This window comes from Talpa occidentalis, unplaced genomic scaffold, assembly GCF_014898055.3.
Source record: "Talpa occidentalis isolate TD23 unplaced genomic scaffold, MPIMG_talOcc4v2.1 talOcc4.6, whole genome shotgun sequence".
NCBI classification, from domain to species: domain Eukaryota; kingdom Metazoa; phylum Chordata; class Mammalia; order Eulipotyphla; family Talpidae; genus Talpa; species Talpa occidentalis.
Genome location: NW_023604972.1, coordinates 42506404 through 42531072, shown reverse-complemented (window position 1 = coordinate 42531072; position 24669 = coordinate 42506404). Strand labels below are relative to the sequence as shown.

The 24669-nt window shown below is 39.3% G+C and overlaps 1 protein-coding gene across 1 annotated transcript in view; it reads right to left on the bottom strand.

Annotated features, from left to right (window-relative positions):
- Positions 1–2992: 2992 nt before the first annotated feature.
- Positions 2993–24669, bottom strand: part of LOC119261028 (alpha-fetoprotein-like) — a 50877-nt gene continuing 29200 nt past the window's right edge. Inside the window, exons 9-14 of the mRNA XM_037530231.2 lie at positions 23449–23581; positions 21768–21865; positions 18776–18914; positions 16560–16786; positions 6925–7057; positions 2993–3328 (exon numbers count right to left, since the gene is read on the bottom strand). Coding sequence (XP_037386128.1) covers positions 3284–3328; positions 6925–7057; positions 16560–16786; positions 18776–18914; positions 21768–21865; positions 23449–23581 — 775 coding nt within the window. The 3' untranslated portion in view covers positions 2993–3283. The remainder of the gene's footprint in view (positions 3329–6924; positions 7058–16559; positions 16787–18775; positions 18915–21767; positions 21866–23448; positions 23582–24669) is intronic.

Below are 24669 nucleotides of genomic sequence, written 5' to 3'. Positions count from 1 at the left end.
ACTTATTAATGGTAGGGGTACTGTAGCATTCGTCTTTGTATTTTGCTATACTCAATAGTGTCTATGTACAGATGTGTATAATAAAAATCAGTTGGATAAAGGACTGAATTAGTGAATGTATGATAAAATAATATGTAGAATTATCTGAAATATTTTAATTTTATATATGTATATATTTTACAAATCTGATCCATTGCTGATAAAATGTGGAATCTTTTCCATATGCTTTTCCCTAATACAATAGTATATTTTATTATCTGTTAACTATGTAAAATATTTAATTATGTTACTATGGAATTTTTAGAGCTATTTATACTGCTTTTAGGAATAGCAGAGGTTCAAGAGGTCCATTTGCAAGGCAGTTGATAAAGTACAAAAGATGGAAAGAGTAACTATTTTCTTGACATCTACTTGCAAAAGGAAAGAGAAGAATAGGATGCCATTAGACAACATCCTTCAATTGCTTCCATTTGTCTTCTAAATTAATAATAGCTATCTATTAGATATTAATATTTGAAATTGTGACTATTTGGCCTACAAAAGCAATAATTTTATATTGTTTAAACTAGTAGCTCTTACCATTTGCCAAGCACTAAAGCTTTATATGTATTAACTCAATGTTCATTACAGTTCCTTGAGGAAATTATTTTTTCAACCCAATTTTATCAATGAGGAAAACAAGCCATGGAGAGGTTAGGGGATTTGCTAAGGTCATTAGTAGATAAGTTAGGTAGGATTTGACTTATGACTCCAGTGTCCACCCTCTTAGCCACCATAGTCTTTGGCCTCATTCTAAACAACAGTCCTTTAATCTGGCTTTCCTTATATGTCCTCATTTGTAAAGTGTGAGTGATAGAATCTACCTCTTAGATGGCTGTGGAAATCATAGGAATAATAGTTGTGCAAGCTGATACTTTGCAAGAAAGTGTGATAAATATTAGCTGTTAAAACTAAACTACAATATGTTCCCACCCACCATTGTAGCCTTATTCTTCACTAAGTCCTACAGCCCACAACTACTTAATTCTTCTCTTGAAATCAGCCAAATTGAATCACTCGCTACCACATCTCTATCTGTTGTAATCTTGCCCATTTTCTGGTCTTTGGCCAGGGCACTATTTTTATGAGTTTTCTTGGTCTCTATGACAATGAATAATTTCAGACTCCTGTGCCTCTCAGTTTGCTTTGCTCTTGTGACAGTAGAAAGTTGAAATTTGGCTTTATTATACATTTTTAAATAGGATGCAAGATTCAAATAACAACTGATTTTTACATCTTCCTACAAGATAGCTCTGAGTTGACTTTGTAGAATCACAGGATTGTGTTAAATTTATAAGTAGAGCTTCTCTTTTTTTTACAAAAATTGAGAATATTAGAAACCAACTTCCTTTAGTTAACTGGAAATGTTTGAAATTAACTGGATATATTATTTCTACACATACAACTTACTTAAATAATTGAGGCTAAACTCAGAGATTGGGAGTGGTAACACGATCTTTGGTTTTCGCTATGAATAACCTCTTTATAAATTTCTCTTATTAAACTATGAATATATTTCATAGCAATAATTATTTCATTTGACAGAATTCCTTTGGGAAATTATTTTTTTTTCTCAGTTTTAAAGTATAATTTGGTGAATAGAAGTATAAGACATTTAAAGTGTACAACATGGGTCTCCCTGGTGGTACAAAGGGTTAAGCACAGCACTGTGAAGCTATCTGCAGCCACTGCAGCATGAATTCTATCCCCGGCTGGCTGGCCAGGGAGCTACCCACATGGCACAGCAGACCTCTCCTGTCTTGCCCACTGCTCTCCTCAGCAGTGTATTTCAGTCAGTTTGTCTGTTCTCTTCCCCACTCTGTCTCTGCTGAATCCTCTCAACACCCTGCACCTCTGGCCTGTACCCTAGTGGGTATGCATGAATAAAAATAAAACAAAATGAAGTATACAACATGGTTTGAAATATCTACATATTGTGAAAGGATTACCCTCAATTTAATTAAGATGTAATTTGGTATTTATTTTTATTTTACATTTAAAATTTTTATTTTTATTATTATTTAAATCTATTAATATTAATTTACAACACTGTATGTGATTCAGAGGTATAGGCTCAACCTCTTTAAATGTATGTTTCCACACCACTACCCCATAGCCCCCTCACCTTCAAACAGTCCATTGGACTCCCTCCTCATTTTCCTTTCCACCTTCCTGCTCCCTTCTAGCATTCTCAATTTTGCAGTCAGATTTTGAGGATTTGCTTTTTTTTTTTTTGACGCTTTGTTTTGTTTCTCTATATTTCACATATGAATGAAACAATCTGGAATTTTCTTAGACATGGAATTTTTTAGATATTGTAGTGTTTTGTTGTTGTTTTTTCTAGAATTTTGGTTTGGATCTATAAACTGAAAAGAAATCTGTATTCAATTTAAATTTTTAAAAAATCTAATGTATAGAAATGTATGTATGTATGTGTTGTGTGTATGTATGTATGTGTTGAAATGTATGTATGTATGTGTTGAAATGTATGTATGTTGAAATGTATGTATGTATGTGTTGAAATCACTGAAATTAGGAAAACCTAAAATCAAGTAAAGAGCATTTCAATAAGAATTACATGTTGGCCAGATTTCTCTAATCAAAATTATTTAGTATTAAGATATTATTGCCTGTTTTTAAGTATCTCATTACACAAAAAAAATCTGAAAATAGAAAAATAAATCCAAATGATAAATTCATTGTATCATTTATTCCAGGACTTCCAAAGGGAAGACTTACAAATCATCACTGAAAGCTCAAATTAAGATAACTATATTGGAACCCCATAGTTCCAAGGTCAATCACATATTTAGGGCAAAGATTAAAGGAAAAACTGTGTGAAGTTGTTTATCATAAAGCACATTTTATTCAGTTCATCAATAATAATTGTCAGTACAATATAAAGAAAAGGAGCACTCAGTGCCTTTTTCACTGTGGAAACCCACAGCCAGTTCCCAGCTAGACATGGAAGCCCATTCCATCAACCTGAGGTTTTTGTAAAGCTTTTGTTGTTGCTTCTGAAAAGGAGAAAGTTTGTAGGTGGGGGTGGGGAAGAAAATGGAAATGAAATGAGTTGTTTAAGGGTTACAATAAAATTTCTCTACTGGTGTTCTTGAGTAATATTGTGAGAAGCTGAAACATTTTGTTGATTCTTATTTTCAGTGTTAGACATGTGTTTCAAAATTCTTGAAAAATAAGATGAGGATTTCAGCAAAAATCCAATATTGACATTTTCTGTGATCATTTAGCCTCCCAAGAGAGATTGGCATTTTTCAATCAGTTTGGACTCCTAGGAGAAAAAGCAAAGTATATCTGTGAGAAAGATAAATAAGGAAAAACACTCAACAGCTATAGTAAATCCTCAAGATTTTCCTGTGGTATGCCTGAGATGGCTCTAATGTTCCAACTCCCAGAATTTCCCATAGGACTAATTCTTTAGTTTAAGGACTTAATTAACTGCAGAGCTTCTCCCACTTTCAGGATCCCAGAATTGAAATAAATAAATAATTTCTTCCTTCTCATAAAGTATGTGAGATTCTCTGCCACAGGATTAAAAAATGAGCCATCGACAGCAATGTCTCCTTGAATTTTAAAACTGTTGTAGCTAATCATTACATAATCAGGTTCATAAACTCAAGATAAGCTCTAATATAGAAGAGTATCTCCACCCCCTTCACTTATACTGCTACAGAATTCTACATGAATTTCAGTCATTTTCCCTAATTTTTACTTGTATTGTCTTCATTCAAATAAAAATTATTTGTGAAAACTCAAGTAGGTAAAAGTGAAAACTTCTTTAGGTAAGTGGGGCTAGAACTGTACAACTCTGCAGCTAAGGTATGTACACACACACACGCACACACACACACACAGGGGTAGATGTCTTGCTCTCCTAAGAGCCCCAAAGAAATGCTGAGAAGTCTATTAATTTAGTCCTTCCTCCTATCCTCAAACAGTACTGTAACTAACCTATCTAATGAGACTGGAATCTTTTTTTTTTTTTTTAATACTTCTGGAATGTAAGGTATCTTTCTTCCTTGGTAAAATCTATGTGTATGGGAAATTTTCCCATAGACTTAACCTCATTTATTAAGTAATCCCTTGGCAACTTTCTAATATGTTATAATAAATGTGGGGGAAAACAGTGTCCTTAAGGTAGAAGGAAGGTATCAAGAACACTATTATAATAGTAAGAAATGTGCTTCATGAAATAAGAAGGAATGTTTACTCCACATCCTCAGGTAAGACCCAAGAAAGATTTTATTATGTTGGTGGTGCAAGGGGTTAAGCACCGCACTATGAAGCAATTTGCAGCCTCTGCAGCACAAATTCAATCTCCGGCCAGCCAGGGAGGAACCCACATGGCACAGCAGACCTATCCTGTCTCGCCTGCTGCTCCCCTCAGCAGTGTATTTCAGTCAATCTGCCTGTTCTGTTCCCCTCTCTGTCTCTGGTGAATCCTCTCACCCCACTCTGTATTTCTGGCCTGTACCCCGGCTCTTGTATGTATAAATAAATAAATCTTTAAAAAAAAAAAAAAACTCATGATGGAATGCCAAAAGCAGAGAAAAGAAAAATAAAAGATTTCCTTTACACTGAGACCAAATTAGCTACACTTTGATTTCCTATAAACTTGCTTAGTGGATTGTGACATCACCCATCCTATGGCTTCCATCTTTAAGTCACCAGTCTGTCTGTCTCTGTCCCTTGTGTCATGGTTTTCAATCCTTTTATTCCATTCTAGTTACTCTCTGAACATACCAACTTGCCAATATCCAGGTCAATTACCTCATGTGACCTCCTATAGTAACAATAGCAGTGAATTTTATATACTGAGGGGTCATGATTAACAAAACAACACAAGTTTAATCAAGTGCAAGAGAAAATGATCTACCAAGAGATATGGTAGATCTGAGATGTGTGATGCTGCTGGGGTAGAACCCTGTGACATTAAGCTAGCTGCAGCATCGCCAGGATGGCACCATCACCATACAGGTAGTCTGCACATGACTGTATAGATGACCTAACCAGCAGATCAAGTTCTCAAATGAACTTATGTTATATCACATTTTAAAAGCAAAACTTCACTTTTTCATTAAATTTATTTTCTTACGTCATTGTTCATTTCTGTACAGTAATTTATTTCTCCCCTCAGTTATAGTCCTTGTAGTTCTCCCAACACCATAGCACCCATGATCCATCACCACAATCCCTTATGCTTTTCCCTCCCCTGTTTTGACCCCCGCCCCTTTCCCTCCCCTGCTGTGTGCCTCAGATCTATGGTCAACATGCAAGCTTTGTCTTTGCACTGACCCTCTGTTCAGTTTCTTATAATCCATACATAAATGAAACCATCCAATTTTTATCTCTTTCTTTCTGACTTATGATTTAGAGATTCCACTCCTAGGAACCTATCCAAGGAACACAAAAACCTGCACTCCTATGTTTATGGAAGCACTCTTCACAATAGCCAAGATATGGAAGCAACCCAAATGTTCCAAAACAGATGGCTGGATCAAGAAGATGTGGCATATACACACAATAGAATATTACTCAGTGATCAAAAAAGATTTAAGTCATGCCATTTGTAACATGGGTAGACCTGGAAGGGATTGCTGAGAGAACTTTACTTATTTTTATATTAAATGCCTTATGTTATTTTCAAGCCATAATTTCAGACTGTCCAAATTTCTGCTAGTTCACGTTAAACTTTTCTATACTCATATCCCATTGGTTGATAAATAAATATCTTAGGCCATAATTATTATTCTTCATTAACATAGAAGAGAGAATTTCTGTGAACAGAAATTTCTCTTTGACCCTACCAATGTTCACAATTCATGTTGTTATTTTGATAAGTGAGATGCCTCTTCTTTGGATGATCCAAATTTGCTCTGTATGACTGGGTTTCTCATTTTATTCCTTCTATGGAAGGAATAGTAAGGAGCCAGCTCTGAGCCATGCTGTCCTCAATAAACTCCAGCCCTGACACATTTACTGACTCCATTCCCATCTCCACGCTGAAGAGATTCAGGCACTGAAGACAACTCCAATAATGCTATGATGAAAAGCTGTGCAAGTAGTATTCATGCTCAGGAACAAAACCCTGGCAAGAAAATTCCCCTGGGGATTCACAAGCACAGCCTCCTTAGCAGAAGTGCTTGTGTGGATATAGGGTTGTACACAGGCTGAAGCATGTTTTCTGAAAGCTTTGCAAAAAGTCAAAAGGTTTTAAAGAAATAAATAGGCTGTATATAGGTGATTATTTTCTGTTGTTTAGCAGCTAGTCTGGGAGTTAGCAAACTTCTGTGAACAGCCAAATAGTAAATATTTGGGGCTTTGCAGTCTCTGTCACAACTGCTCAATCCTGCAACTGCTGCATTCAATTCCAGTGTTGTAGCCAGAGAAAGCAGACTGAGACAGCATGTAAATAAATGTGTATGGCAGAGAGCCAATAAAACTTTATTTACATAAACAGAAGGTGAAGCAGATTTAATCTGAGGCCTGTTGTTTGCCTCCCAATGACTAAACTAGAGATAAATTACTTTTCACATAAGCACATGTACAAGTTAGCTGAATAGGTAGAAAGGAGCCACTGATGGTAATTAATGCATTCATGAAAATTGTTACCTGTGAAAACATTTCCCAGAGCCACTGGCAAACTTAACCCCAGTCTTAACCAGACCCAGCCTGTTTGACGATGAAGGCTGCTTCTGTTTTATTTTTAACCACACTTGCATTCCTCTGTTCAGACACTATTACCTACAACGTCTGAGTTCATGATAGGGGTAGAAAAAGGGATTTTCTTGTAATAATCCTCTATTACTATTTTTTATCTTAGTAAATCCTAGCAGTGCTAAGAGAGGACACAGGAAATAGGAATACCTCTTTTTGGAAACACATTTCACTTTTCTCTGCTTCGCAGCACCTCTCCACCAGGTGAGTAAAATCCACAACAATTGATTGGAATTGCATCTCGGTAGCATGTGGTCTCTGCTTCACAAGGTTGCTGAGGAGCCTGAATCAGGAATGAGCAGCAAAAAATACAAGCAAGTTTGCAAACCCACCTTACTAATTTAGGCCTTTTCTCCCCTCCCACTCGTAAGTATAAAAGCCCTGAAAGTTCCCTGATGTTTTCACGACTCCGTACTCATTTTTCATGTTTTATTCTGCATGCTTCTTCAAGTACACCTGTAGGGTAAGTGAAGTGGTCAGGTTTTTATACCATTGGCCTCTGTGGCTATCACCTGCCGCCTTGAATGCAGAAAGCACTTGGGAGCGTGGGCCCAGTCACGCAGGCCTGAACGTGGACATCTGGAGCATGGTGTGGGCGTGTGTAAGCATGCCTGGAGGCTGAGCATATAAGGGCAGTGTCACTCACAGACAAGAACAGCTACAGCGGGGGACGGCTACGAGAAGACGAGGACTACAGAGAGGCAAGGCCACAAGATGTAGAGTAAGTAAAGTATCAGGCTTTTCTGCCCTCTGCCATTAGGATTAATGATGGAACCCTGCGGTCCTGAATGCATGCCCGATGGCGGGCACCTGGAGTAGGGTGTGGGCATACATAGATGGGTACACCTGGGCTGAGAGATTGGGCTTATAAAGGCGGCATCACGGGGACGCCAGCGGAACAACAGAGCAAAAGAGAGAAGAAGAACAAGTGAAAGAGCAGCCCCAGCAGAGAAGCATAGGCCATGAGAACGCTGGCGAGCCCAGGAAGAGAAAAGGCTCGCTGGGGGCTGGGTGGCCTGCCAGCCTCCCGGCCCCCACCCCCACCCCACACCCCTACCTGCCATGTACCTGGTAAAATCCCAATAAAAGCCTGAAAAATCCACCAAGGGCTCAAGATTCCTCCTTTACCCCTGTCTGCTCCATCATAAAGATCCTGCCCTGTGGCCTTCCCACTGCTACACAAGACAATGCCAGAAAGAGCCCAAAAAGAAAGCATAAAGATTCCCTGGGAGTTGGAAGACCTGCCAGCCTTCCCCCACCACCCCAATAGGTAGAGAACCTGCCCTGTACTTGCTGGCAAAACAACACTCTTTCAATATAATTATTACATTAAACTTAATGATATCTATGTAACTGGTACCAGTGTAAACATTTGTTCTACTATTTTCATTGCACTGGATGTTAAATAGGTTATATACTGAACTAAATAGTTTTGTCTGTAACATTTTGTTATGAACAGAGTTTATTCTAAACAAGTAATTTCCAAATAAATATGACAAGTATAACACAGCTGAAAGTTAGAGGTCCCAGATGTATTATTAAAGATAAAACCAATAAAATAATCTGAAACTTCAATGGCTTGAAAGGCATCTCAGATTTCCCTCACAGAACATTTACCCCAAAACTATATAAACACAGTGTTACAAACACTTGAATATTTAAAATTGTAGCCCGGTTTCTGTCTGTTTAAGAATAGTATTCCAACTCTTCAGTGTTGATGGTTAGAGGAAGATCTTTATTATAAACTGTTTTAGATCAAAGAGGTGTAACCACACACACAAAGGCATGAAGAAAATGCATATTTATGATATTTTACTCTTCCCCAAAACCTTTGCTTAGTCTTCATTTTCAAATTTATATTGATAATGCCTAGTAGCCTTACTTATGCCTTGAATAGACATAAAAGAAAATATATCCCAAAGCTCTTAGTTATTTCAATGAAAAACTAAACAAAACATCCAGCAACTATTTCAGATACTGTTTTAAACTCTATTGTTTTAAACTTTGCGTGCCAAGAGGCAAAGTACTCATGTTACAAAGCGAGCCGCTCCGCCCCTCGCTGCCCTGTTTGCCTGGAAAGGGCTGCCTCAGTGTTGGGCTCAGTTTGTGCCTGTTGCCATCAGCTCGAGAGGATGCAGAAAAGCAACCAGCCAAACAGAATCAGGCATACTGTTGTCAGTTTCATTTTGCTCTGGTGACATGCCCATTGCTTTCCCAGCTGTCTCAATGCAGGCAGGTGGCTACAGCCAGGCGTCTCACTGACACCTTGGTCCTAGATTGAGATGCCCCTTACCCTGCTGCCCTGTTATCACCAACATTGAAGAGCCCAACTTGTATGTGGCACTAGTTCAGACCAGGCAGTCATGAGCAAAGTCACCCACCTACAGTGAAGGTAGACATGAAGTACAAATTGGAGAGATAAGTGAGGAATGGGGATGTGGGAAACTCTGCTCTTTGTAGCCCCCAAGGACGAGCCTACTCAAGTGGTGCCCACAGATCTTACAAAAACATCCACATGACCGTGTTCTGCCAACCCAGTCTGAACACTAAAATGAGACATCCGGCTTAACGGTAACCACTGGACAGACTTTGTGAAGTTCCCTTCTAACTCCACTGTCTCCCACTCCTACCACACCCACCACCATCACGCCTTCCCCCCTATCTTGAGACAGACAAAACTGCAGCAATAACTAAAACTAATAGGGATGCACAAGTCAATGATTTCTTTTCAGAAACTGGTAATACCTCAATGAAGAGGCTGGCTTGGAGAGCAAAGTCTGAGTTCTTGCAAGACAAAGCCAAAAGAAGCTATACCATTTTAACTAAATTCATGTTAAAAAAAATTCATGTCCCAGAAAGCTAGAAAAAAAATCAGATAAGGAACAAGAGTTGTGTGCAAAAATACTCATTTTGACAATTCATGATAGTCAGAAATTAAAAGCTATCTTCATGTCCAACAATACAGAATTGTAAAAGTCTTTTTGGTACTCACGTTGTGAAATATTACAGAGCCATTTACATCTTGTTTTAAAGAATAATTAGTGACAAAAATGCATGCATTATATTTTTTTCAAACTATAATGAAAATAATGGCAATAGCCTGTATCTTTAGATTATAATGATACTATGTTCCAAGCAAGTGCTGATAATTTACTTAGGTTATCCCATGTGATTCTTTCTGGTACCTCCTTAGAAAGGCTGTGTGTCATCTCCATTTGACGTATATAACAGTGGTTTCAAACTCCTTGGGGCTAAAATATCTGGGCATATATAGCAAAGCAGTGAGGAGAGCCTCCCAGATGTTTGGGAACTGCTTCTGAAAACTCATCCTGAGACTAGATGTCAGGCTCCCAGACTTCCACTCAGTAAGAAAGGCTTGGTCAGTGGAAGACAGGGGTAATCTGCTGCTGTCCAACTGAGCGTCCATTGGATTCATTTCTGAGTCACAATGCTCTTTGAGAAAGTACTTAGGAGTATTTTCATTAAAGAATTGCAAACCATTTTAAGGTACAAGCTGCACTGCTGGGACACCTTCTGAATGTATTTAATCCTGGGAGTTGTGGGAGGATATTATTTTCTTCTCATAACAAAGCAGAGAGAAGCTGTGTCATTTCAAGGAATGCTGCATAGTCTGCAGTTGAGCGGGAGATAGTGGTAGCAGGAGGGCATCCGCTGTGGCACTGGAGTGTTGCCAGGGAGTGCATGCCTGGAGAATTCTTGGGGGGTGGGTGAGGTGAAGAGAGTTTCATAAGCTCCTCCCTGAGGTTTCCTGGGGATAATTGCTGCAACTGAAACTTTGTGTAAGCAAGTAGTAGCATGAATGTGCAAAATTTGCATTATTCAGAATTAGAATCATAAAATGATAGAGGGTGATTGTGGGAGTATAGTTCTAGCTCTTCTGTATTTTCTACATTTTCTGTAATATTATGAATTACTTTAATAGTAGAATAAATCAGTATTTTAAAAATAAATAGAATATTGTAAGCATTATTGTTTCTTGCCAACTATTATACACATATCCAATCTTCCAAGTAAACCTAAAGTTGATCTCACCTGAAAAAATGCCACTTTACTCCCTCACTCCCAGGATGATAAAGTAGTCCAGAGGAGCACTAGACTCTGCGGATTCTGCAACTTGGGGCAAACTAGAGCACCTCTGGACTTTGGAGACCGATGTTACAAGGACAAAAGATACTGCAGAAATTCACCTCCGTTCAACAAAAGGTCAGTAAAGAAGGTGCCTGGAGACAGCCCCAGGCTGAAACCTTAATTCAAGCCCTTGCTCCTCTAATAGGGCAGGCTCAGAGAGAGGGGAGAGCTGCTTAGTGTGGAAGATTACTCCTAACTGTGGGGAGATAGATTCAGAAGTGCTACCATGAGCCAGCTGCACAGCATCCCCAGTGAGGAAGACAACACTCATAAAGGCGCTGCACTGCCCCCAAGCCCTTTGGAACTGGAGCTGATACTGTAAAGCAGCACTGAAAGCCTGGCCTGTAGACTATAAAGACAGGCCTGTGGTACTGCTGTAAAGGCCAGTTTCACTGTGATGATGGAGACCATCTTTTTTTTTTTTTTTTTTTTTAAATATTAAATTTTATTTTTATATTCCCCCATACAATTGCAAACGCCCCATTCTGACCCCAATCCTTCCCCTCCCGCCCCCCACCCCCAAAAAGTGTCTCTGGTTCATAGTTTTTTGTTGATTTTGATTTTCACTTTCTTATATTCATTTTCCTGGTCCCTTATTTAAGTTTTCTAGATTCCTGCTATGAGTGAGACCATCCGGTATTTTTCTTTTTCTTTTTGGCTTATTTCGCTGAGCATGATCCCTTCCAGTGCCATCCATGTTGCTGCAAATTGCATGTGTTTATCTTTTTTGAATGCCATCTTACCCCACCTCCAAGCCAGAGCAGGCAGTTACAAATTTCTTCAGACTGACATACAGTGCCACCTACTGGAAAATTGGAAGTACCGCACCTTAGAACACTTGAATACACAACACCTTAGAAAGCTACAAGTGGGGAGATGGAAGAACACAACAAAAGCACCTGAGTCCTCAAAAGAATATTTTACCACAGGGAGAGAGAAAATCTCTAGAAGTCAACTACAAAGACATGGAAAAATCTTTATTTTCCTATCTGATTCAGAGTTCAAAAATCCAATGATAAGATATTCAAAGAAATGGAAGAATTTTTGAATTTCTCAAACCCTAAATAGTGAAAGTTCTCCTGATTATAAAGGGAAAGAGTGAGGTATTACACTCCCAGACTTCAGGCATGGTATTGGAACAAAATCAGACACACAGACCAATGGAATCAAATGGAAAGCCCAGAAATAAAACCACACATATCTATGACAAATGAGCAAAGAAAATGCCACAGGAACAAGGAAAGCCTCTTCAATAAATGGTATTGGGAAAACTGGACTGCCATTGCAAAATAATGAAACTAGACTACACGGTCTCCTACTATACACAAAAATCAACTCAAAATGGATAAAAGACTTGAATGTAAGTCCTGACATAGGCAAAACACTCCATGAGATAAACCTCAGAAACATTTTAAGGATTCATCTCCAGAGGCAAGGAAAACAAAGGAGAACTGCATCAAACTAAAAAGCTCTGTACAGCAAGAGAGATAGTAATCGAAAGAAGAGACATCCTACTGTATGGGAGTAAATATCTGCACACCATCCAACAGATAAGGGACTGATATTAAAGATCTACAAAGAGCTTACACAACTCAACAAACACAAGTAAAATAAATCTTTTACCCCACTCACTGAAGGATGCGGCTGTTGCTTTTCCCTGCTGGGCAAACTCATTTCCAAATGCACTTCCCCAGAGAGATCAATAGAGGGCAGCCAATCAAGGCTGTTGAGTTACCAGAAGCTCAGCTAGCAACTGCTTATTTAAATAAGGAGAAGGGCTCTTATTGCTCAGGGTAAACAGAAAGTGGTGGAATAATATTCAGAGCTAGGGTATCAGGGTATTATGTAAACTCTCCTGGGCACCGCAGCTATAAAAGCTGTCATTTCTACAGTTGGGGACACTGTGCACTCCAATCCTGTACCCCTGTCCCCCAACAACAGATAAATCACGTTTGTGATCTGCTACAGTGGATTTACTTCTGTCTCTTCCTCCCTCCTCCCACCGACCTCCCAATCAAACTGCTTTTATTAAAAAAAAAAAAAAAATCCCCCCAACCCTATCTTTTAGTTTAAAAGTTTTAATCTACCTTTTAAATTCTTAAATGCTATGTTTAGTCCTCAATACCATCTACTTGTTTTCAGTTTTTCATTTCTATGGTATCAGTCTTTTTATTTACATTAAATTTATCTACTATTTTACTTAAAGTTCATTCTAGCCTTTATATACTATCCTAACTCTTAACATTTCAAGTCAATATTTTTCTTCATTGTATTTTAAATTCCTTTAATCTGAACTTCTAATTCTTTTTCACTTTATTTCATGACCTCAACTTCTACTTTCTCTTTACTGCTTGCTGAATTTTTCCTTTCCCCTCTACCCTAGGAGCCCCATCCCTTCTTTTCATCCTTTTGTGGATTTATGATTTAATGGGCAGCCAAAACTATTTAGAAATGAAAATCACGCTGAGAGCCCTTGCTACTATCCCAAGAAGTCAGAGGGCATTTTCTAGACTCACCTTTGATCCACAGTTAGATCCTCATGAATGTTCCAGAAATCTCTACACTCACTGTGTCTGTGCTACCATTTAATTCATGCAGAGAACACAGTGAATTCACTGGACAGGAATGCTTCCTATTATTTTACATGTTCTATTATCTCACTCTTGTATGAAAACTTCCATGTTTTAAAAGTTATTACCAGTATTATCGCCCCGAGATGAGGGCACACCAAGAGCTAGGTGTCGGTAATTACACATAAGTCAGAAAAGTTGGAGTCAGAAAAGTTGGTTGTAAATTCCAGGTCAACAACATAGCTACCTCATTGCATCATGTGTTGCATCATCTTGTGCTAAGTTTGTTAACCTGCTCAGCCTCAGTTTCCGCATAATTAAAATGGGATAATACTATTATCAACCTCATATTTTTGTGGTAAGGATTTGGTGAGATGACATATATAAAGTAGTACCTGTCTTTGCCCAGAGAACTTTCTCAAGAGAAAGTAAAACCTGTTCTCTATAAGCAAAAAGAACTTCTTTCCCCTTAGAGCTTTATAGCAAGCTTGGCCTATGGAAAGAATAGCTAAATATTACAATGATCATTGGTTTGTATTGGAAAGTTTCAAAGGATAGTTTGTCATCTCACCTTAAGAAATGAAGAAAGAAGTTCAAAGCTCAGGTGGCTTATAAATTGCAAGTACTGTGATAAAACTGAACAAGTAACAACATTTTGCTTGCTGAGCACAAGAATGTGTTCATTCTCAAGGCAAAAACTGCCTCACCCTACAAGATAGTATTGTTGGACTAATCATATTTAGACCCTACAAGAGCAAGTCTTAGTATAAATAAACTAATCAGGGGACATCCCCTGGTGGCGCAGCGGTTGAGCGCTGGGCTGCGAAGCTGCGTGCAGCCTCGGTTCTATCCCCGGCCGCCCAGAGGGTCCCACATGGCGCGCAGACCTCTCCTGCCGCGCCCATTGCTCCCCTCAGCAGTGTGTTTCGTCAGTCTGCCTGTTCTGTTCCCCGCTCTGGCTCTGGTGAATTCTCTCACCCTCCCGCACTTCTGGCTGTACCCAGTGCTTATATAAATAAATAAATAAATAAATATTTTTAAATAAATAAATAAATAAACTAATCAGAAATAAGCTTTCACTTCAAATGATCTTGGGGGAGAAGTGTTGGGGGGAAAGGATGTCCTGTGTTAATCCCATATAGGCTTTGTGGACTCCACCCCCACTCCAGACCAAAGCCATCAGGACATTGGGAAAGACAAATCCCATCACCACCAAAGGGAAGGTGGCTGGGACCTGAGGGTGGAGTTAAGCAGCCAGGTTGGGTATAAAAACAAAACACGTGGACCTTGAGGGTCGCTCGCTCTGTCGCTCGCCTCCTGGCTTCACAGCTCCTGGCTCGCGGCCAGCTCTCAGAGTGCCATTTGGGATTCCAGATCAGCGGATCAGGTAGGACGCATTTAAAACTTTGTCTCCCATTTTTTTCCCTGAGCTGTACATTTCCTCATTTGCCCTTCCCTTGTAAATAAACCTTTTATTAACCTAAGAGCTGGCTGCAAGCCAGGAGCCGTGAGGCCAGGAGGCAAGCGACCCCCAAGGCCCACGTGTTTGGTTTTTATACCCAACCTGGCTGCTTAACTCCACCCTCAGGTCCCAGCCACCCTCCCTTTGGTGGTGATGGGATTTGTCTTTCCCAATGTCCTGATGGCTTTGGTCTGGAGTGGGGGTGGAGCCCACAAAGCCTGTATGGGAATAGCACAGGACATCCTTTCCCCCTAACAGAAGGAACAATGGGGATCAGGCTCTGCTTTCTCTGCGGAGAGGGTTAGCAGCATGTGAGAAGGATAGGGAGTGGATAGAGAGGAGGTCACAATAAAAGAACTGTCCCATTCTCAGGAGTTTAGGGCTTTCAATGCATTCTGCTGGCTCAGGAAACTGGAATTTCATTTGGTTTTTCTTGGAAGCAGTCACCTTTGGTCAACTCCCTCTGGGAACTGTAACAGCACATCCATCAACAGAGGAATTCATTCCAAGGGAGAATGCCTTAGCTCTACATCCAGGAGTAGAGTGGTACTGAAGAGGTATCCGCTGGATGCCACAAAAAAAGACATTTCTTTGCTGCAGCAATAAACACGTAGTCTCTTTTCTAAAACTGATAATAAGTGTTCTATCCAAACCTCCTATGTGGGTGGGATAGGAAGAACTGGGGAAAATGTTAACCACTTTGATCGTAGATTGCTCACCGTAACCAAAGGCAAAACCAGCTGCTGTGAGGTTATAAGTGCTACATGTGCTACTTCCAATGTCAAGGCCATCACGCCTCAGCCACTTCAGTCACAGTCAGAAGTCTAAGTGCCAGATCATGTATCTTCATACTGATATTCTCCATCCCTCATCTAACCCCTCTCTTGCTCTCTTTGCTCTCCCTAACCCATTCCTTGTCTCCTATGTAATTTGAGCCTTTCTCACCAGAAAACTTTCCTCTATCCACAACCTCATTTTCGTTCTAAATGAAACATGAGGCTCCCAGAGGACACAGCTTTCCTGAAGACCTCTAAAGATAGGGCTATTTTGCTTGAACACCATTCCCTTGCCACCTAGTTCCCGTTTACGGTTTCCAATATCTTTCCATCCTCTTTTAAAAGCCACAGCTCACTGAAGTACATGTCACCAAACTCGAACATCCCCTCTCCCTAGTTATTGCTGTCACACATAGAAAGTCTGCTGGTATCTCCTCATTTTGATAGCCTCAGACCAGGAAATTGTCTCACTTTCCACCATAAACATTCTGTGGTTCCAAATCTGGGCCTCTTGAGGCCTCCACACTCCTCACCTCCTCTCCCCTCACCTCTCCTTTCTACTTCTCTCCTCTCCTCACCTCCCCCTTCATGGTCCTCTACTGCCTATAAAAATGTCCACCCAACATAGGACGCGAACATACCAATCTGATATTAGTCTTATTATTACTCTTCCAAATAAGTTAGCCAGAAACATCCATACCTGGGACCTTTAACACAACATTTAGGTTCTCCATTTGCTATACAATACTTAGACTTTGCCCAGTGTACAGTTCAGTCTACCTACTCCTTTATTAGCAATAAAAAAACAAAGTAAAAAAAGATTCTTACTTTTGTTTTTCCATTTGGATCTCCTTCTGCTGCATGTTGCATAAGTCCTTTTTAAGACTGATAACTTGGTCACAGGATAAAGATGGAGAAACGTAAGTTCCATCAACTGGCAGCTCATCAAAGCACGGCGACCTGAAGGCATACGAGTCATCACAGCAGTGTCCCACACCCGTGTTGATGGGCTCAGCCTCATGTCTTCTGCATAAAGCTCCAAGAATTAACTTTGCCTTTCTCCGGAGAGGATTAAAATAAGAGCCATTAATTGTGTGGCCATTTTTTGTAATCCATAGCTAATAAGATTATATTGGAATTGTATGGGGAATATAAAAATAAAATTTATTAATTTAAAAAAAATAATTAATTAATTAAAAAAAAGATTATATTGAAGTATTTTTAATTTCTAGATTCTGGAACTTCCACCTGTATTTTACTGTTGGGGAAAAGAAATAGAATGCCTGGTGCAGCCTGGTACCCAGCCTTATCTTTGTTCTTCCATCATTCTCAAGTTGAGTTCACTCAGACCTCACCCAGCTGCAGGTTCCTCCTTAGTTCAGTTTAAAAACTTTAGGCAGTTTTCTGTGTGCCATTAACTTCAAATCAAGTCTTAAGTTTAAGGCTTGACCAAAGCCTTAAGTTAAAATTATTGCTAATATGACTCAGATATAAAACTGATGATTGGCACCCTTATTTCAATAGCTTAACTCCAGTTTGTTTCTATTTTTTCTAACTGGGCATCTATAACAGCACAAACTTGGCACGAGGTAGATGTTCCAGTAGATGTTCCAAATATTTGTTAATTGAATATAAAAATAAACAAATAATGAAAAAATCCTTGGATGCTACCATAGTTATCTCTGTCATTTTCAGATTCTTTCAAAAATTGTCACCTTTCCTTAGTCCCAAAGTGATACCTGATATTTATCCTGATGCTCTCTGCACGCTTGTCCTTTATAAGACCATAAGTGACCTGTCACTTGTATATGTGGGAATGAAATAATTGAAGCCGGTAAGCATCAACATTTAATGTGTAAATTTTTCCATTTTGGAAGTAACCAACGAGATCACCTAATAACAAGTCTTTAGGGATATGTCTAATCAAAAGACTTCCCCAATGAAGGTGTGACTAAACAATAAAGTTTATAATAAAGCAAATGGAGGGCTGGGCTAAACAATAAATCTCTTAAATTTGCAATCAAATATGTATATGCTATCAAAGGAAATACCAACTAAGCATAAAAGACCTATTTTGCCAATTAGGGTAGAGAAAGTTGTCATCAAACAAGAACTCATCAGTGTTGAGAGAGACCTAGAGACTTCATATACAGATTCCTCCATTGTGAGGAAAGAAAACAATTTATCATGTGTCACTATAGCCTGGAAGAAATATCCCCTAAAACCACCCCTGCCCTTCCTCTAATTCAATTTGCACAAATGCCTGTATCTGAATTCAACTTTCCAAATATTTTGATTCAGGAAAAAGTGTAATCTAGTTAACTGACCCAATTATTCTTTTTTTTTTTTTTTAGATTTATTTATTTATTTATACAAGCACTGGGTACAGTCAGAAGCGCGGGAGGGTGAGAGAATTCACCAGAGCCAGAGCGGGGAGCAGAGCAGGCAGAAGGACCGAAGTACACTGCTGAGGGGAGCAGCGGGCAGCAGGAGAGGTCTGCGCGCCATGTGGGACCCTCCTCCGGTGGCCGGGGAGCAGCCAGGGATCGAACCGGCGCTGCAGAGGCTGCAGGCAGCTTCGCAACCCAATGCTCAACCGCTGCGCCACCCGGGAGGCCCTGACCCAATTATTCTTGCCATGTGGAAGACATTGCTCATTGTAACGAATACACTGGTTGTTCTGTCTAATGAATTTAACACTGTGGACTTGGTTATAATGAGTTCACTTAAAATCATCATTACATCATTATCTTTGTCGTTTCTGAAAAATCACTTCTGTTGGTTTGAAAACCCAAAATAGACCTGGGATATAACCCAGGAAAATGCTTGCTGAATCTGGCATCCCCAATGTTAAGAAAGTCGGTCTTAGCCTTCCTGTTAATTAAATATGATTGGAATGAGCTGACCTGAAAGAATGTCTCCTAGGGACAGAATTACCAGGCACTATTGACAGTTCATAGATGTGTCCACTGACATAAGATTGATTAAGAGAAGTTAGAGATTAGAAACCCAACAGGCAAATATGAAGCCCCAGATTTGCTTACCGCATCCTCCATGCAGATAAATTGTTGTCCATCACTCAGTGGGCAACACTTGGTGGCAGCAGCTGCCATATTCTTTGTGAACATAACCAACTCTTCAGCAGGTAGTTGTGGGAACTTCTTTGTATAAAGTACTATGAGACTGAAAAAATAAACCCTCTTATTCCTGGCAATGACTCTGTGCCCCAAATGAAGAATTCTACAGTTTCCTCAATATCTGATGTTGTCTCTGATTTAGGATGAACAAGGCATTATATTATATTGAGTTTAATTCTATTTTTTCATCTTTGTTCCAATGACCCAATAACTTATTCAGTATATCTGGAATTCTCTCCCCACCTCACACATTGCTCCACTTTGATTTATCTTTTCCCTACTTAAAAGGATACTATCAATATAAGAACTAATATGGATGGCCACAGAATCAGATTTAGAATGAACAGCTTCTGAAATAAGGGTATGTACGGGGCATTAAAGCTTTTCTGGGTCATTCGCAATGTGCAGGGATGGAAGCTATGGCAATAATGATCAGCGAACAGATCGTGTTCTCAAGGGGCTCACACACTAGTGAGGGAGATAGACACTAGATGGCATGAGGGAGCACCAAGGCTGTAGGTGCACATAGGATGGCATCTAATCCCATCCTAGGGAGGTCATTCCAGGAAGAAATGATATGTGACAATAACTAAAAATGAGCAAAGTTAAGGGGTGAAAGTGGGAGGAATATATTTGGGAAGCCATTGGGTGTGATTTTGTTTCCTTGATTGGGGGGAGGGGTTGGAGATTAGAAAGAGGACAAGGAAGAAAGTTTAGCAGCAGTATCAGATTTCTGTTGTTTTTGAGATAAATGTTGCTGTGTAAAGAATGGATTGGAAGTGGGCAAGAGGCAAAGTGAAAAGAAACATTTGAACGCCATTTCAGTAATTCAGGTGAGAGATGGTGATGGCTCAAACTAGCAGAGAGGTGTTGAGAATTTAGGGATAGAGACAGAGAGATTTTAAGGAGAAAAACTACAGAAATGGACATGTGGCTAACAAAAATTCAGAATCAATTATTGTATTTACATAATAATGGAGCTGAGGAAAGAATCTATCTTTCAGTGCAATAGTCTAATCTAGTGATTCTCAAAGTGTGACCCCTGGATCAGCAGTAACAACATTCTTAGGCACTTGTCAGAAATGCAGATTCTCAGGCCCCACCTCAGATTTACTCAGTCAGAAGCTCTAGTGGTAGGGCTGTGTTTTAACAAGTGCTGCAGCTAATTCAGAAACATGCTAACATTTGAGAACCACAGATCTAATTCTCAAATTAGACATTCACAACTGTATACAACATAAAAGAAATACTTCTCTAAAGCAAGAATATTTTTTCTGGATTCATTATACTGTACATTTAAGTTAAGCTCAATATTATAACTATATCAAACTGAAATTTTCCTCAATATTCTGCTCCTAAATAGACTACTACAGTAAGATCTTAAAGATCACTGAAAATTGGCTTTTTTTTTTTTTTGAAATGCTGTGGATTTACCATTGTCTGCACACAGGAGTTGTATATGTTCCTGATGGAGGACAAGAATAGAAAAACCAGAAATGAGGCCTCACAAGACTAAAACCTGACTCACACAAGGAGATGGGGGTCGAGGGGAATAACATGACCATTAACCCAGCTGTAGAGGTCGTGACTCTTAGGCACCAGCACCTTATCACAAGGCAGGAGACCCAAGCAGGATCAGACTGCTATAGGGAGTGGAGCACAGGCCTAAGGGTAAAGATACGGAGATTGGGCCCACCCTGGACTCTCTGGTCCCTTTCTAGTTTTCCCTGTTACCCAACATCGGCAACAAGCAGGCCACTCCACGGAGGAGTGAGCCCTCCCTAAGAGAAAAGGACTATATCCTGCAGTCTCTGCACAGGCACGGGCAGCACTCCCAATGCCCACCTGTGACTATGTTAGGGGGAAAGGATGTCCTGAGCTAATTCCATGCAGGCTTTGTGGACTCTACCCGCACTCCAGACCAAATCCATCAAGACATTGGGAAAGACAAATCCCGTCACCCCCAAAGGGAAGGTGGCTTGGACCTGAGGGTGGAGTTAAGCAGCCTAGAGTATTGTTAAGTCCTTTTAAGCGCGCGTGTGAGGACCCACAGTCAGGCAACCCGTTTTGTATAAGGGCTGCCCTGTAACAACTATGCAGGTTTCTCTTTTCACCAGCTCTCTCCCTCTGCAGGGCAGCAGCCACCTGCCTGCCCATGACCTGTACCATGCCGGGATGTCTCTTCACTGACCTCCCTCAGCGGAGGCAGCTCTCCTCAAGGCCGCCCACCTGTGACCATGCAGGCCTCTCTCAGCAAACCTGTCCCTTTCCCTTTCCCTTTCCCTTTCCCTAATAAACCTGTTCTTTAAAAATGACTAACGTCTCTGTCACATGGAGAAACGTGCCTGGGGAACTCACCATGTGCCGCTGAACTGGGAGCTCTGGTGATACCTTTCCCAGAGTGAACCCAAGAACCCCGCACTCCACAAAAACGACATCATTCCCTTTGGCAAATAACTAAGATCATCATTTCTCTCTCCTCTCAATGGTGACAATACAAAATTTGCCATCTAGAACTGACTTGAAACTGACAAAGGACGTAGATTAGATATCTTTTGCAGTCTTATTCAAAACCACAGGCAAAGCCCACTACTTAGCGTTCAGCTGTGAGGGAGACAGCCTCAATGAAATGGTGGAAGAGCAGCAAGTACCTGATTGGCTCTCCTACTTCTGGACAGAGGTGAGAATCTGGAAACTGTTCTGACAGGCAACAGATAAACACCCAAATTTATGTAGACACCTCTCTTACCTAAACAAAGATACCCAGGTTATTTTAGGACTTCTTTCCCTTGGTCTCTGAGATTTTAAAGTTGGATGAAGACTCTCAGCAAATCTCGGCATCAGGCATTTAAAAAAAATCACTAAAAAGCATAAATCTGGACAATAACTGGAAGCATACCTGTCATGGAAGTTACCATCTCCTAATTTCTTATGTAAATCACAGTGACTTTTTATACGCTCATGGCTTTCACGAACCACTCTTTGGAACATCTCCTTCTGAAAAATAAGTATTTATCAGTGTTTACCTATCATTGCAACAATATATCTTGCAGATTGTAAAACCATCTTCTATAATAGTTCAATGTAACTGTTTTCCTAAATCCAGAGTTTTATTTACTTAGTGTGTTTGTAAATCTTGAAAATCATGTTTTGCTAAAACAGGAGTGGCCATGTACTTTGTGGAGAAAAAGAGTGGGCCCACAAGACTGATGTTCAGTTTCCCCTGATAATAAACTCATTTGTGAGTTCAAATGGCATATTTTACAAGCATAAGGCAAATCATTCATCAAACATAAAAGAGATCTATAAAAGTAGTTTGCAGATAGAAGTTTAATTGCTCAAAGTGTACATGTGTGTATTTGTTATTTCTAAAAAGCTTTTTGATATAAACAGCATAGAGATATAGCTATAAATATAGAAATTTAGATACGTATTAAGAAGTCATGGTTTAATAAAAATATGTACCTCTCCGGAATAGATATTAAAGCACTCCATAAAGAGCCATTAAAGGGCATCAAAAAGAGTTCTCAGAGATAAGTGTAAATTCAAAGAGTTCTTAACCATGCAAATAAAATTCCGGTGGACCGCTCCGGCTGGACGCTTTAGTAAGAGCACTGGTTATGGTCCTAACTAGTCAGCTCCAGTTGACCTGATCATAATAAGCAGTGTTTGTTACATTGAAAATTATACTAGTTTCATAAGCTATTTACCTGGGTTCAACCTTTAATCCTGACCTGATTGCCTGTGTGATATTGGGCAAGTCACTTGAACCATCAGAAACTCAATACTCTCATCTATAAAATGTAGTTAGTAATTCTGCCATTATCTTTATTATCAGACTGGCATGAGGATCAAATAAGTCTGGTTGCAAAACTGCCTTGTAAATTCTTCATGTTCCTGTAAGGTGTTATTATCATGTTGATTATTGTGGAGGCCCATCGATGATGTTATGAAAGTGCCAATGTATAGAGATATGCATCACCTTCATGTATCCTTCTCTCTCAGAACAGAAAGGTGCTAGTATACTTGATTCAGCCCATACAGGACAAGAGTTGCCTTCGCCCTTCACTCTACCCCCCAACTCTCTGTAAATATGCAGACCACTGATTAGAATAAGAAAAACCAGAACCAGCTGACTCCTGGTAAGCCACTGATAACTGATCATCTGGTCAGAGATTTGTGAGGCCACCAACTCTTTTCATGCCAAATGCACAATCAAAGCTGCTTCTTGTGAACAATGTGGCTTCTGACCTGAATAAGGGCAGTTTCCAGGACTGTTTGGTGGGCACAGTCAACCTTCCCACTCCCTTAGTCTGTGCTTTCATGCTACTGCTAAGCATACCCTCACTTTAAAAAGAAGATTGTACAGAAAAGTTTTCATGAAGTGTAGGATCTATAAGACAGTGATTGGCCCAGGGATACCTTTGGCTTCAATGAAATTTACATTTCTTGTATAATGCTTAGAGTTAACAAGACTATATACATAATTATCTTACAAAAGTATGGCACTACTAACATATTGGTATTTTCCTATGTTTGCAATCATTTATGAATAACAGTTTTAAAAAATAAGAATTTACCCCATGACTGTAGCATCCCAGAGGATTTTCTAATTTACAGCATTTTCCTAATAAATTTTGATATATTGTATCCACTCTTAAAATCACTGGAACTGCCAACTCTGGATGCCTTCGTGAATATTCATAAAGAAACCTGTAATTGTATGAAAAACTTTAGAAAGTAAATAGTAAAATTCAGAGGTCATGAGTTTTCTTTCAAAAGCTGATTGTGACCATGAAATGCATTCAATATTTTAACTGACCTTAAGGCATTGGGAAACATTAAGAGACTGATAGAGAGGTTTTATTGCCCATATTTTGAGATAAGGAAAGCAAATCAACAAAATTACAGGATGTTGCAAAGACATTGCGTGAGTGGCTATCTAAAAATTGAACTTAAAAAAACATCCTGAATAGCTGATAGCTTTTGACTCAGGGGTTCTACCCACTTTCATTAGAAATTAATTTCAAGCATATAGGTAGAAATACATTTTTCTCAATGGTCTTTGAGTCCAGATTTTACAAGTATATATTTTTAAAGAAAGTGTTGGATAATACTGAATCACCCTGTCTCCCTCTTTCCCACATAAGACTTCAAACATGAGTAGTCCATTCATAATCTATACATTTTGAGGGATATAAGAAGGAGAAATTTGAACTCTAGAATGTTTTTAAAGCATTCATAGAATCACAGAAGGACCCTCTGTTATCTTTTTCTTAGGATATTTAGAATTTAATTGTACTATGTAGATGTATAATAAACAAGAGCTCAGTTTTCTTCAAACTATAAATATTTCACTCATTATCATATTAGGCAAGAATGATGAATTGTAAAGACAGGTGACTAGAGACAGAGAAAAATATTGGGGCACAGGATTCCTAAATTTTTGACTTGAAGTTGGTTTTACTAAAAAAAAAAAAAAAATCAGTTTTATGTATTTCATTCACAAAAATAAAAAAAAGGGCTGAGGTTCTTGAGAGATCTGAACAGGGTTGCAGAACCTCTGTTTTCTTAGTCAGCCACCTTATTTTACAGTTGGAATGCATACGCATGGGAAAATTAAGTAATTTGATAGACATTTCAAAGCTAATGCATGACAAATCTACGTTAAGACTCAGTCCTTCCAACTCAGAGTCAATGTGATTTCCACTAAGTTGTGTCTACCAGCTTTTCAGTACCAAATGTCAAGTTTAAGCCTAAGTGGCTTCACCTAATATTTACTTTTATAAACCAATGTTAAA